This window comes from Lonchura striata, chromosome 9 (genome assembly GCF_046129695.1).
Source record: "Lonchura striata isolate bLonStr1 chromosome 9, bLonStr1.mat, whole genome shotgun sequence".
NCBI classification, from domain to species: Eukaryota; Metazoa; Chordata; class Aves; order Passeriformes; family Estrildidae; genus Lonchura; species Lonchura striata.
This window is the reverse complement of record NC_134611.1, coordinates 20,880,596-20,895,959: the sequence shown is the minus strand read 5'-3', so window position 1 is coordinate 20,895,959 and position 15,364 is coordinate 20,880,596. Positions and strand designations below refer to the sequence as shown.

Below are 15,364 nucleotides of genomic sequence, written 5' to 3'. Positions count from 1 at the left end.
GTCATTTGCCTCCATATCCTCAAATCCTTTTGTTAGTAGAACATTGAAAGACTTCTGAAAAGCCAAGCTGTGACAGACAGAGCCCTAGTGACTTGTAAATTTTCTTTTTGAGTGCTACACATCCAAAATACATGTTTTCTGTATAAAAGGGAAGTATTTTAGGCTATTTGAGAGTTTTAGGTAATTAGCTGATATTTTAAAGGTGTCTGCTTGCCCTGGAGAAGTAACACCTTTTTATAATCTTTCCATTACATTTAGAATTGGTTTCAATTTCACACAAACAAACACTTTACTCTGACGGGACTGTGGAGACTTTCAAATTCAGAAGTCTGAAGTTAACAATTGTCTTAATGCCTTATTTTTATAGGCAAGACAACTCTGGTATGCTGACCAGCAAAGCTAGTTAAATTAAAGACAGCTAAGTCAGCAGGAAAGAGAAGAGGGTATTACCCATAAACTGTGAACTAATTCTGAAAGAAATGGAAATTCATGCCTTTTCATATTTTTTCTTCCCCAGTCCAAGGAACAAATTGAAGGAAAAATAGGTGAGACATTACAAAATTATTTCATGTTTGTACGTGGGTTGGCAGACAGTAGGTGGGGCTCAAGAATACTTACGCTAGTTTTTGGTAGGCTCAATTAAACCTGCTGGTGGATTCATCATAGCGAGGTGTCTAGTAGGAAAGCTGGACCTACTGCCAGATGACTTTGAAAAAATTTGATCTTTTATAACTAAAATACATAAATCTCAAAGGCATTTGGATGTCTTAAAGTGTAAATTAAGACCTAGTAGGAAGCTCATAAGCAGGTTGTACCTGCTTATTTCTTGTACCTGCAGACCTGGGTTTTTATGAGAGGCAGATTTTCAGAGATTTATTCAAGCAGCAGTGTAAACTAAATAGATGCAAATTCTGTTTTCTCACTATTCCTGTACAACTGCAGTGTATTTCTGAGACTGCCTCATGGAGAGAAAGGAGGAAGAAATTAAGCTGACCTCTCCCATGCCACACCTTGCAATGCAAACAAGGGTAATTAGAGCTGCAGTTCTGTCTGTTGATTTATGATCAGAAGCTGCACCAACAGCAGCATGCAGGAAGTGAGGTTATCTTGGAGAACATGGAAGAGTCTGTTCAGTTAAGAATTGAGACAGGAATGGTAGGACATGAGCTGGGAGATGGGACTTCATGTGCCTGTAGACATTTGAGTTAGGAACAGATAAAAAGCCTTCTGACAGTGTTGTCATCCCCTTTCTTCCACTTATTCTACACTTTAATAGGTGTTCAGCTGTAAAGTTTGGCACTACCTGTATATGGAGGCATCTGCCCCCAGAGCTTTGTTAGAGGTGATGTGCCATATCCACAGGTCTTAGTGCTGAAACTAACTGGGAGTGGCCATTGTGAAGATGTTTGCATGGACAAATTATTTATCAGTTGTCCCCTGTTTCCTGACTTTTTCTTATATTAAAAAGAAGAAACAACTAGTTATGGTAAAAATTCTTATGTATTAAATGAAAAATGTTTCAACTGAAGATTTGTTACTTGGTTTTCTTTGGGTTTTTTCTTTCAAATTTTATTCCTGTTGTACTTTACTACAACCCCAGAGCTGCCATTTTGTAGCCATAGGCACTCAGACCATAGGTCATGCCCTGGGTCATGGGGACGTGTCTGTGGGACGTCACTCGTTCAGCAGCAGTGCTCAGGCTGGCTCTGGGCTGGATCTAATCAGATTTGTGCTCTTGACCCTTGTACAGTACTTACTTCATTTACAGCTGGCTTCCTGCCTGCATTGTTTACTTCCATTTAGTGCAGTGAAATGTAAAGCATTTCATGTGTTTCACTGAATATTGGTAGGCTGTTTTGAATGCTTAAATGAATAGAGCAGTGCAAAGCAAAGTGGCTAGCCAACAATTCCCTCATCTAATTTAGTCTGAAATTATTTTTCTTTCTCTAACATGAAATCACAAATCATCATATTTCTTTGTGTGAATTCTAAGCACGCCCATGACCATGACTGATCTTTGGTTCAAAATAACCTCTTGTTGCTCTGCAGACTGTTTTGATAACTTCAGACTGCTTGTGAGTTTTCAAGCATTTATATTTTCAAGGAGTGTGGCTGCTTTACTTGAGCTGCTTAAAATCTTGAAGCTACTTTATTTCTTTCTTGTTTGACCTGTACAATTAAAGCAGCCTAAGAAGATTCCCTGTGAGCAGGGTCACACTATTCTGTGTGAACACCTCAAACTCCTGCATATGGAATGTGCTGTGAGCAAGCTGGACACAGTTTAGGTGTGTCAAGGGAGCACTGGATTTAAACTAGACCATGAAACTATCCTAAAGAACTTTAGAGGCTTTGTAATAACAGATGCAGTTAGCAGAGACTCCTTAATTTCTGTTCCTAATGGGCTATTAGGAACTCAACAGAGAATATATGTTCAGATGTCCTTGAACTCATGTGGCCATGGATTTTATGAACTTAAAAATCCTTTCTGCTTGGTTATCAAAGTTATGAAAAATAATCTAATCTAACCAGCCATCCAGAGAAATAGATGAAGGGATTGTCAGATAATTTTAGATTCTAGGAAGAATCTTTGAAAACTAAGAAATAAAGCTGATTGTTGACCTTTCGGTGCTGGAGAGCATTTAAAATACATCAATAGATGACTTAGCAAATGGATTGTATTTGATGTTTCTAAGGTACAATAAACAGGTTTGTTTCTCACGTGCAGAGTCCAAGAACCCAAAGTACCAGCAAAAAATTGAAGGCCATGGGAGTGATAATGTGACTAAGCCATCCTTTGTTTCTCTGAGTCAATATTTAAAATTGTAAATCCTTACCTATGTATAAAGCATAATTGAAGCAGCCTGAAGTCTGTCCTCAATCACAACAGCCATCAGTGCATACTATCACCCAGAGGTTTCTCACATACTCTTTGAGATTTCTTCCAGTAATATTAATTTTCATACTTTTGTGTCACAGTGTCTTGCAAAGGCTGTCGTCCATTCATTGAGCTATCTAGGAAAAAGTCATACTAACCTTAATAAAAAGAAAAATCCCATTTGTTTAATTTTTAAAACATTCTAAATTTACTATTTAAATAAAATATCCCTTTTCCTATCAGTTATACTGTTGATAAAAAGCATCAGCAGCTGCTGTATGGAATTGACCAGTATTCATTTCTAAGGTTCATTATTTGTGGCATTCTCTCAACATGCATAATTTTTGATGCTTTATTTCATAGCAGACAAGAAATTAAGGAACTGGCAGTTACCATTTATATTAGACCTGCCACTGTAATCCTCCTTTTTTTGAAAACTTGGGAATTTTATTCTTGATGATGGATGAGAACCTTTGTTCTAATTTCAGTATAGGTTTACACATTGATAGGTCATAGTATTCCTGTCCTTTTTTTTTTCCCAACCCCGCAGAGAACTCTTTTTTTGGAACTTCTAATTATTTTCAGAGCAGAAGTGGTCTACCTTATTTGTACTGCTAAGTCAGCTGTTTCTGCTGCCAAAATAGCTAAGTCATCCTAATAGCCCTTCTTGTCACCTACTGTTTGCATTGCTTGTCTGGATAGTTTCTGGTCAGGGTATTGTAAGTGAAACCATAGTGTGTGATATTAATACTGTCTTACCAGCATTGTAAAGCAAAAACACCTTGACTGATGCAGTCTTCAATTTCATTTCCTTTTTTATCATCCTTCCCTCCTACCCTTCCAATTTTAAAATTGGATTAGGGTGTTATTATGAGAACTTGTGATTAATATTCTTTAAAAATGCAGTCCTTTATGAGATGTCCTGCCACACTACCAGAAAACTTCAATCAATAAACAGGCATCACAGTAAAGGCTTTTGTGTTTGAAGTTTTGCAGGGTATTTTTTAATCTCTTCTCTGGCTACCTGCTAAAGCAATCCTGTGGAGCTTCTTAAAGTGGAAAAATAACTGAAAGTAAATTAAAATACGCTGCAGCACAGTGCAAAAAGAAAAGGAGGGTACTTTCACATTCATGTTATATTACCTACTCATTCATTGTTTGCGTTTGTTATAAAGTACTCTTCAGCAGGCTTCATCTTCAAAGTCAGTATTTTCAGCTTCTTTTCTGGCCAGTCTTTTTTCTTTTTTCTTGCCAGCTTTATTACTTTGCAGTCCATTTAATGTTCTGTTCTTTTATTCCTACATTGTTTTCCTTTTCTCAGAAGAGTCTCTGGCATAACATCTCCTACACATGGCCAAGTAGTCTGGCAACCTTTATGAGCATTCTGGGGTTGTTGCTTCACCTGATGGTAGGTACCTGCAAACCTTCCATGGCCAGATAGGTAAGAGAACTTTACACATCACACTTCCATTTCCTTGTTATCAACACTGAGGTTTCCTCTTCTTTTCAGGTAGGCACTCCATCCCATTTTCCTTGAAAGGCAGTGCACATTTTATGTCTTTTTTCAGTGCTGCTGCTTCATTTGTGCACCAGTTCCTATTGCTGGATGCAGGCACTGAGGGCACTTCCCATTGTTCACTCAGTATGGAAGTACTCTGTTATTAGGTGAGAGGTACCTTGCAAGTAATACCTGAGGCCATCAATAAGTATTTAATATGTGTCCTCCTAATTATGTAATATACTTGTTGCTGATGAAAAAGACAGGTAACTATTCATTTTAACCACTCCTTGGGATTAATTTATTCCTAATCCAAGATCTGAAATATCAATGACTTCTGTAATTTTTGGTACTTTCCAATTGATTGAGCTCTTCAAAGTTTCTCATTCTTAAACATTACAGGCTGTTTTGTACTCCTCAGTCCAGTCCATTTGGTTTCCTTTCACCAGCTCTATTAACTAGGCTGCTGTGGAGGTAATGTCTTGTCTCTTGCAGTTATCACAATTACCTAAGTTGTAACCTCTTTTTTGCCCTCGTTCTTGAGAGAGCCTTGAGATATGTCAGGCAGATTCTTTGCTTATGAGCAGTTTGCTGACTGTTCAGTAAGCTATGGAGTGTGCTGTCCAAGAAAATGGAATCACAGGCATAAATAAAACTGCTACTTTTTAATCTGTTTCAATGCTTACTTTTACTTTGCCAAATCAGACGTGTTCATGAATTCACTTCTTTCTTTCTCAAGCAGTTTGCATAATGCCATGGGGCTATCACCAAGATTAAGGTGTCTACTGAGAGTTTTAAATACTGAAGGTACCTTGGTTACCTCACAATGACACTGACAATGTTGCTATTTTTCTCAAGGACTGTCTGCCAGAAGCTTCCTAATTAAAAATAAACAGATTTACCGATTTCCTTGGTTACTGAAGCTCAGTTCTTAAAATTGTCAAACAGTAATCAACTGCTTTTCCTATTTTGTTTTGCTTTTATTTGTGTATAATTGATGATGCAGGCAGAGATGTTGCATGATTGAGCTGGAGCAACTGATTAAACCTTTATCAGCACTGGGAGACAGGTATTGTAACTCATCAAGAAGAGAAGTTTGGCTTGTGCTGATGCCTTAAGCACATCTCTGAGGCAGGGGATACGAAGATAGAGGAGCTAGGATTTCACTGGTGAGTGGAACAGGTCACATGAGGATTCTGGCACTCTCTGTATGGCATGCTGGAAGCCGGCGTGCCAGCGGTCACTGAATTGATGGTATCAGCTTCAGCTGTGGAAAGTGTCCCAGACTGATACGTGAGTACGGGGGTGTAGCAGCACTGGTAGGCAGTGGTGACACAAGAAAGAGCTTGCTGAACCTCAGAGCACTGCTAGTAGTGACTGTTATCTTCGGTCTTGAGGAACCACAGGCAGTAGAACTGAAAATGCCGAAGGATTATAATGTTTTTCAGATGCTGATTGCAGCACTTTGCTGCTTTTATCATCGTAAGTCTGTTATCAGAGTCAAGGTAGGTGCTCTTTTTCAACGACAATGCGCTAGTCAGTAACGCTTTCAGTTTTTGTTTAAAAGTATTTGTTTTTATACCACGGATGGGTACAGAGTGTTTCTCTTTTAAAGAACACCTTTACAATTCACTATTGTCTCAGAGAGAAGCTTGAACAACTTGCAGTTTTATGAGCCTGAAGCTGGCTGTCTTTATGTTTAGGGACTAAGGAAAAATTCCGTAGTTTGAGACTTGCTGAGGAGGATTTTAGCAAATTTTCCAGTTTTCAGAACTTAACTGATCGGATCATTTGTTTTCCTAATTTTTTTCACTTATATAAGGAAAACACAGGCAATTGTGCTCAAGAGCGCAAGTGTTTCTTAAATGCTTCAGACAATTTTAGATTTGTCCTTATATTTTAGATATTTTAAAATTTCAATATACACAAAATCATATACTTGTATGAAGGTTTGGGTTGAAAGGAGTCTTTAAAGGTCATGTAGTCCAATCTTTGGACTACATGACCTTTAAAGACTCCTTTCAACCCAAACCTTCCTAGGAGTATATGATTTTGTGTATCTTGAAATTCCTACCATGGGCAGGGGCATAATTTACTTTATACAAAAATGCTTCATATGCACTGTAAGTACAGGAAAAGCCTTTATAATAACTTTTGAGTCACAGTAACAAAAGTGTCTAAGTGACTTGAGAATTGTAGTCATGTGGGGCATCTAACTACTTTTGATGATCTGTGAATTACACTTTTAAATAATTTTTATTTAAGATTAACATGTGAATTGTTCTTGAACACTGTGGAGCACTTGCAGTGAGGAAGGATGTGAAGGTTGCTGTCTTCTGACCATTGCTTTGAAACTTCGATGGAAGCACTTAAAAATTGGGAACAGCCGTCTCCTTCTCTCACCTTCAGTGATTTAGCCTTATACCTTCACATTTCTGAACGTGGAGTGTGGAGCTCGGTCTTTTGGGCACTCTGAAAAAGTGATTCTGGTCAGATGGACTTCTGACTGGGACAGAAATCAGGAATTATTAGCACAATGGAGTGCTAAAGATGCTCTATTCTGCTGTAATTTATTTTCATTCTTGTTTTAAGCCTTAATTTTCCAGTTCTAGAACTTTTTAAATGACATTGGAGTTTATTGTTGGCTCTCAGAGCAGTTAGAAAACTTGTTCTTGACCATGTATATGCCCTTTATTTAACTTGGCATGAATTTCTAATACCAAAAATAACGGTGCTGTTGTGATGGCAACTTTCCATTTAGTCTAATCCATATAGTCTCTAAAGAAACTGAAATATTAATAGTGTTTGCTGTATGGATGGTGAAAAATAAAACCTTTTATGTAGAAACAAATTACAGTTGGGATCTTTCAAAAATAATGTTCTATATAAAGAGATTTGCAGCATTTAAAATAGATTTGAATGCATGTGTTCCAGTATGCAGACTTAGCAATAGTTAAATTTGATTAACTGCTATTTGAAGAAGTTTGGATGGTAGGGAACTGGGGTGCATTTTCTGAAGAGAAAGTGGCCCTAGGTATAGAAACAGCTGGTGGTCAAATCAAGTAAGGTCTGAACCTTGGGTCCCGGTGGTATGGATTCTGTGAAATGCTAAAGGACCTAGAATGGTATGAGTAATAAGATGGTATGAAATTAAGTAATCAGTTTTAATTTTTTTTTTAAATTGAGCAAAATCAGTTTGTGTAATTAGATTACATTAATACTTGGTTTTAATAGTAATTACAAGTTAAATGAAATACCAAATTGATCCATAAATAAGGACACCTAAGTTCTCAACTACCCCTGAGAGATTCAGACTTTTTTCTGCATTGAGCTAAATTTATTATGCTATCCAATTGAATTGAAAGCAGTTTGTGGCCAAGCTCAGAGATGCCTTGTGTCCCACCAAGTGCAGGAAGCAGGTACAGCACTTGAGCACCCATATTTTGTGGCACTTCATTTTAGTGTGTGAAACTGAGGTCTCAACAGCAGATATTTGGTTTAATAGAAAATATAATGATCAGTGCAGAACATCTGAACTTGGATCAACTCATTCTTCAGTCATGATATGTCAGTACCTTTAATGATCTCGTTTGGTTTTTTATCACTGTTTACTGTCAAGGTCAGCTTTTACATTGAGGCAAATAAAGAAACTTCAAGGCAAGGGGGCTCCTGTTTGTGTTTAATAAAGAAGTGAAGAGAAAACACTAAACTGTGACTTGTGCCACTTCCAAGCCAAAATATTTTTCTTTAAATTTGCAATTTTCAGAAGAGGATAAGTAAATTAAGATTAAATCAGTGATAAATGGTGACTTAAAAATTGTGGAGGTCTAAATTAATGAAATCAACTTCACCACAAGAAAGGGTTTTTTTAGTACTAGTCAGTATGGTTGTCATGATCAGAGGGGGAAGGGCCTTGAAGTTCAAGTATTTTCATTCTTAATTCTCTGCTATGATTCACCCCCAGCTGAAGCTGCACAAAAGGGGAAAGCCACTCCAGTTATCAGGACTGCCAAGTTTTATAACTTCCAGCACGTTGATGTAGCACACCAGTGAGTAATGTACTAATGCTGTGAATGTGACGTGCATATGAAGCCTTTTATAAGCAGCTACTTGCTGCTAGTGCCATCTCTTATCTTGGGTGAATTGCAAACGCTTTTTATAGATAGTAGATCTTAATTAATATTTCTTCAGTGTGCAATGATCTAAATCTGTTCACTGGCATCCTCAGGCTTCATATATCCAGTTTCAGCATGTGTGTGGGGGCAATTGGGTTTGATAACACGTGAGTTACATGTAATCACCACTCAGCATTATCAGTCTGCCTTTTCAGTGTTAGATTTGTTATTGTTGGAGAGAGGCAGATGTGAAAAGACTGACTGCCCAAAATTATGTATAGCTCACAGAACTTTGATTTCCCATTGTCTTGTTGCTGAATTTGAGTTTTGATGAGTCTTACATTATAAAATTCTTTTCAATTTCCCATGGTAATTTTAAAGTTACACTCTAGTAAGAGTTTGATTATCTTCTATCATAAATATGTAGATAGGACAGGTTCCACTGGTGCTCTGTTACTGGCTTCTGTTTGATGGGAATGGGAATATTCTTCAGTAGGTATATATGTATTTAATTTCTTGGTGGTATCTATTATTTAGGTATGTCTCAGATTAAAACAAAACAAAAAAATCCCTTACATAACAGCTAACATAATCTACAGTTGGAAGTGCAAATCTTTAGGGTCACTGAGTGAAGGATTATGATTTGACTAACACTCAACTCAGGATTTCTCAGGGTCTGTATTTCAGAAATGAAGCACTCCTAGCTCTGAATGGTACATAGAAATGTGAGGATTTGTTACAAGTGTAGTGGTGTATTGGAAAATGGTTGCTGAATCCACTAGAATTAAGTTTTCCCATTACCTTCACTTAACATTAAACTGATCTTTGCGCTAAAAGGCTTTTTTTAGTTCCCTCATTCTAAACAAGTATATTGCTTATTAGTTGTCATGGTTTGAACCCAGCTGGCAGCTGTGTACCACACAGCCACTCACCCACCCCACCCCAACAGAATGGAGAGGGGAATCAAAACTAAAGCTTCTAGGTTGACAAAATAACAGTTTACTAATTGAAATAAAGTAAAATATAATAATAATAGTAAAAATAATGGTAACAAAGAGATAAAAAAACCCAAGTGATGCACGATACAGTTGTTCACAACCACTGACTCATGTCAGACCCGGTCCCTGAACTCCTATCAGCCCTGCTTCAAGGTAATTCCCCATTTTATATACTGGGCATGGTGTTCACATGGTGTTCTGTGGTGTGGAATATCCCTTTGGCCAGTTCAGGTCACCTGTCATGTCTGTGCTCCCTCCCAGCTTTTTGTGCACCTCCTCACTGGCATAGCATGAGACACAAAATCAGTCCTTAATTTAGGATAAACATGACTTAGCAACAATCAAAACATCAGTGTGTTGTCAGCATTGTTCTCATACTGAAAACAAAACACCACACTGTACCAGCTACTGAGAAGAAATTAACTCTGTAACAGCCAGAACCAGAAAAAATGGGCTGCTTTCCTGTGAATGCCAGGCAATTTCTGTTGTCCATAGCAACAGAGTGAGAACATTAACATAATGGAGTTTATGTGATTTTAAAGAGCCATTGCAGTCCTGGGGAAAGTTTTCATGATAATTTGTTATCTTTTCATGAGTAACCTCAAAAATTGTCACCAGTTACCTGAAGAAGCATGCAGAAATCCGGTGGCTTCAAAATTACCATTCTACTGTATTAATTAATCTCTCTTGAGTAAATCACTCATTCTGTACCTCCTCTTACTTAACACAGCACTTGTTATAGTCCTTTGTGAACTTTGTGCCCTCTTGAATGTTAGGGAAAGCTGCTTCTGTGAAGAATGTTCCAGCAGCTATGGTTCAATTTCCAAGTCAATCAGAAAATGGATTCCTGTGTTTAGAAATTCCCTTTTTCCAGTTAGTAAGACCTTGGTCAATGATGCTGCTTTTCTGTACAGGAGAAAATAAGACTGACAAGAATGTTTTTGAACAATAATGGAGCATTTGGTTCTACATGTAAATGCTCAGTGCAAGTGTGTTGTGTTTGGTGGCCATTTAGTAGAGTTATAAGTGAAATTATATACACTGTACTCATTATAAATTCATGTAATTGTATATTTTTAAATGCTTGTATTCATAGTGACAGGCAGTCTGGTTAGGATCACAAGGGCACAAGATTAATTACTGAAAGGATCTCTGCAGCCAGGGAATTACATATCAATCAGGAACTGGAACTTTGACAATAAAATGTTCATTTTCTATATTAACAAGTTGACTGATCTCTAGTGGCTTGGAATTAGAGAAATTTCATTATTTTTCACTTTTCCAGATGTTCCTGATGTCTGTGTGTTCCCTGTGTGTCCCTTTCTTGTTTCATATATTTGTGTTCTCTCTTGGTGTTTCCTGTTCTTGGCCCAGCATCCCCTTCATATTTTCTGTCATTTGGTCTTTCTGTTAAATTATCCACTTGGCTAAGCTATGTAAATCTCACAAAATTTAAGTTTTTCATTAATCACAAAGTTTCTCCCATCCCCTCAATTGTGTGGAGGCTTTGTAGGACCTAGTGATTTTACCCAGTCAGAAAGTCACAATTCAGATGTTCATGGTGTACTTAAGCAAACATAGCAGACCTCCAGTGTTAGAGAAAAGGTGGTTTTGTAAGAAATCTTAAATACGTTTGGTTTAGATGGAAACATTTATTAAAACTTTAAACAAAGTACTAAAATTTTGGGAAAGGTATGGACTTGACTTTCTTCCCCAGATCACACTTCAGTTTTCACAAAGCTGTTCTCATTTATCCCTAATAACCATCTCTTTTTCTTTTTCTCCTGAAACCTTCAAAGCGACAGGAAATCAGGTGGTTCCAAGGCTGCTCGTTGGGCTCATGGAGCTGTCAGCTGGCAGAGCTGTGTAAAGCACCAGGAAGTAATTGAGACTGGGTGGGAATGTGGCCCCCTTTAGTCTTGTACCCGTAACAGGCCTTGGCTGCACTTTGCGTAATAATACTTTGACAGAAGGGTACAAACAGAGATGATGTGAATTTTGGCTTCATCTGAGCTGAATGAGGGGCTCTAGCATGACAGATTCTGGACCACTTCCAAACAATGTCTAAAATTAAAAACCTTTCCCTCATAATTCAAACTGTTTTAGGGAAAAAATAAAAAAAAAATGCGCAACTAAACCAAAAACCCAAAACACATAAATTAAAAAAAAAAATAAACCAAACACATTATCACCTTAGAGAGAAATTAATTAATAACAATACAGAAATAACTGTGGGACTTCTCTTTGTTTACTACCTATCTCATATAGTAGATTATTCAGCACAATCTAATGTGATAAATTCCATTAGGATGGTTGACACAAGAGCTTGGTATAGCAAGTTGCCTTTGAAGAATGCCAAACACTCACATGAAAGTTACCCCTTGGATGCATAAGCAGCAGATAATTCTGAGGTAAATTCCCTTTAAAATACATTCACAAATTTCAGAGGCACAGCATATTGTGGTAGGTAGGTCAAGTCCTCTCAAATTTGCCCTAAATGAGATCATAGTTTGATGTTTTATTTCCTTAAACTTTGATATTTTCCAGATTTTGGTATGCTAGATTAACCTTTGCCTGGGAAAAAAAGTAAAATAATATGTAACATTACAGATAGCTTGTTACATCTGTAAGCACAGTTTGCCATTAGATTAATGGCCCTGAAGTAGAAATCCTTTGTGAAAAATAATAAACTGTCAAGGAGTTTTAGTTTATAACTATTGACTGAAATATTTTCCCTCCTTATAAAGTCTTGGCTCTCTAGGCTTTCCACAGTGTATGTAAGTAGGCTTGAGGATTTTTGCCAGAGGGTGATAATATTGTATTACTAGGTAGTTATGTATTTTTATTTTAAGGACCTGTTCACAAAACAGGTCTGTTCACAAAAGCTCAGCATGGCAGAAATATCTTAAAATAGCACCAGGACTGGAAACAATGCAACCAAAATGTGAACAAACAGTTCTGGAAAGCACACACTTATGGGGAGTTCTTTGTAGGCCAGGAAAAGCATCTGTATTTAAAAACAGTGACTGCTGACTCGATTTGCCTTTTTTATTCCAGGGATATCTGACAGGGTTGTTACTATTAAAGATCTCAAAGTGTTTAAACTGGAAGCTTCCCTGTGTTGCTCCAACCATGCCTTGTTGCATGGAAGTATTTCATCTTTCCCTAGATTATTTTTAAAATTTTTACCGTCCACTTCACTGTCTAGCTGTAGAAATAAATTCAGCTTTCTTTCTGTCATTGAGTAGGAGTCAACAAAGTGTTTTAGGCAAAGAAATAAAAAAAGGAGGTAGTGCTAAGTGAAGTTTGTCTCTATGAAGTTAGTGCAAATTTACAGCCTACCATTGCTGCCCATTAACTTTTGGGTGCTGTTGGGAAATAGGGCTGAAGGATCTGCATCCTGATAAGTGGAATAAGTCACCTTTTCTTTTGAAAGAAAACCCACTGGCATAGCTAATAATTGTTGTAAATCTACCCTCTTCTTTATTTACAGGCTCACATGCTTGCACAGGCTGTGCCTAGAGTGAGTTTTGAGTTTTGCATGATGTGAAGTTCAGTGTCTGCAGAGATTCTTGCAGAGCAGAGGCCTTGGGTGTAGAGCGTAGCACAGAAAGGTGTTGGCTGGTGAGATTACAGACAGTTCATCAGTCACCATTCTCCTTTAGTAGGTTCTGTAAGAAGTCAGTCTCAGTGAACAAAAAACTGTCCAGGAAGACATGCTATTACTGAACTTGCTTACCTAGGCAGTTTTCCCCTTGTGTATCCTGGGATTTGTGCTAGCCACTGGAGTTCTTTCACTGAGTTGCACGAAGGTTATTTAAGCGTGTTTTCTTAATCTCAGGAGATGTCCAGCCTCTCTGGCAATAAGAGTATATTCCATGTGGTAGATGATGGTGGAGAGGGTTTTCAACAAACCAGTAATTATGAATGTTAACAATTTTGTTGGTTTGGATTCCTTAAATGTTTTTTTTTTTGCTATGTTGTTAGAAGTAGTTCAAGTTCAATATATGTCTCATTAACTTCCTTTGAGTGATGAAAAATCCATTCAACCACCAGAAGAAATTCTAGGTTTCTATGTTGTATTTGTAATTAATGTGTATCTCTAAGTGGATCATCCTGGTATTTTTAAGATAATTCATGTCAGTACCATGGATGAAACTTGTCCATTTCATCATATATAGGTCTTTGGTTCTTCATCCTTTAGTTCTTTTTGTTGGCTAAAAGTATAACTCTCCTAAGCAAATTCAGTTGTTGCCTTTGCATCCCATATTCTGTTCTATTTTCACTTGCACTGCCTACCACTGAGATACTGTGAGATGCTTTTGGAAAGTTGGTAACAATTTCTGTAGTAGCTTTGGGTTCTTTAAGATCTCCATTCAAAAGCATCTTTTGAAACCTTAAATACAATTCACGTTAAAGTAGTAGTTCCTCTCAGAAGATCAGCAAAGCACACAGCTATGACTTTAAGATCTTGTTACACCATTGCAGTTGGATGTTTTTGTTTACCCTGGAGGGGGTATTTTAAATGTTCCCCAGCCACTTCCTCATGCAGTCAGGGGAAAAGGTGCTTTTGAAAAGCCTCAGCTCAATTTATGTGCTCTTCACTCTACCTACAGCTTGTGTAGATGCTACAGTACTTGCTATCATTCTCTAAGACATGGTAGTGGAAGGGCTGTTAATTTTACAATCATTGCCAAGCAGCTTTAAATGGGTTCCCAGCCATTTGAGTTGGGAAATACAAGTGATAGTGTGCCAGAGGTCCTTCACCTGTGCTGGTCTAATAGGTCACAAGGGTATGGAGTGGAGGGGGCATTTTTGGCCTTCTCTGACTATGTTTTGACACTTCAATATGCTTTTGGACTTCAGTTCTTACCAAGACTCCTCTGTGGCCCCTTGTACATCCAGCAACTTCATCTCTTCATGTTGTATGTGGGTTTATGAATGAGCCCGTTCAGTGAAGGTTTTCTTTCTCTAGTGGCATGGTTTCTTTCTGCACAGTCTTCTCATAAAGCTTGGAAGGAGTTGATTCAAAACCCACAGGATTTGCTCCTTGATGAAAGTGCTTGTCCATTTTGAACCAGATTTGTATGGACAAATAACACTCTATTCTGGTTCACAGAAGGGATGCTAAGGTGAAAAGTGATTCTTTAGCATCTTGTTTTTATCCCCTGCCTTTCTATGTTACCTACTAGTGTTTGTCTAAGAGAAGCCTTAGTTTTCTCTGAGAAAAGCAGAGAGAAGAGGACAATTTGTCTCAGAATTTCTCTGGGCTCCCAGCATGTTTAAATTATTTTGGCAGCAGGATGCCTCCTCTGGCATTATTCCACCAAAAATCTGCTGTCTGGTAATCTGTTGTAATTCAGTCTGCCTGAAATTGCAGGGAGGGCTGTTGAAAGGAGTGTTAAATGTGTGCCACCTGCTCCCACGGTTAGGTGCTGGGAGTATTCGCTGTGAAGAAGAAAAAGCTATAGAGAGCAGTGTTCATGGAAAGAACAGGAATTGGTGGGCAAGCCTTCCCAGCTCTTTTTTAAATAATGCACGTGTTCCTCATTTGCATCAGTGTGTCAGTTAAAGGAACCCATGAGCTTTGGCTCATATCCAGACCTAAGAAAAAAATCCATAATACATTGGGAGCAAAATGCTGCGTTTTGCAGGAGGCCCCCCACTCTCTCCTTATCCCTCTCTCTTTTTTTTTTTTTTTTTTTTAATGGTCTTTCTCTTAAGAGGGGGTATACTCTTGATTCTTTCATCAGTATTGAACATGTTCTCAGGCTTTTGAAACTTTTCAGCACAACAAAGATGGGCTGGAGTCCCAGCCCTTGGAGAATGAAAGGAAGTTCAAAGTACGTCCCTCCTCTGAGTGCTTATGAAAGAGAAT

At 37.8% G+C, this 15,364-nt stretch overlaps 1 protein-coding gene across 6 annotated transcripts in view; it reads left to right on the top strand.

Annotated features, from left to right (window-relative positions):
* The window catches only part of BCAR3 (BCAR3 adaptor protein, NSP family member), a 67,381-nt gene that overhangs the window by 39,769 nt on the left and 12,248 nt on the right, over positions 1-15,364 (top strand). Inside the window, exon 1 of one of the 6 annotated variants that reach the window (XM_021526008.2) lies at positions 4,249-4,283. The exons of 3 other annotated variants lie outside the window; for them this stretch is intronic. In XM_021526008.2, the coding sequence (XP_021381683.1) occupies positions 4,251-4,283 (33 nt within the window). In that variant the 5' untranslated portion in view covers positions 4,249-4,250. Of the gene's footprint in view, positions 1-4,248; positions 4,284-5,653; positions 5,667-5,691; positions 5,879-15,364 lie in introns of those variants that run through there. 2 more of the 6 variants (XM_021526017.2, XM_021526001.2) reach the window with 2 other exon arrangements.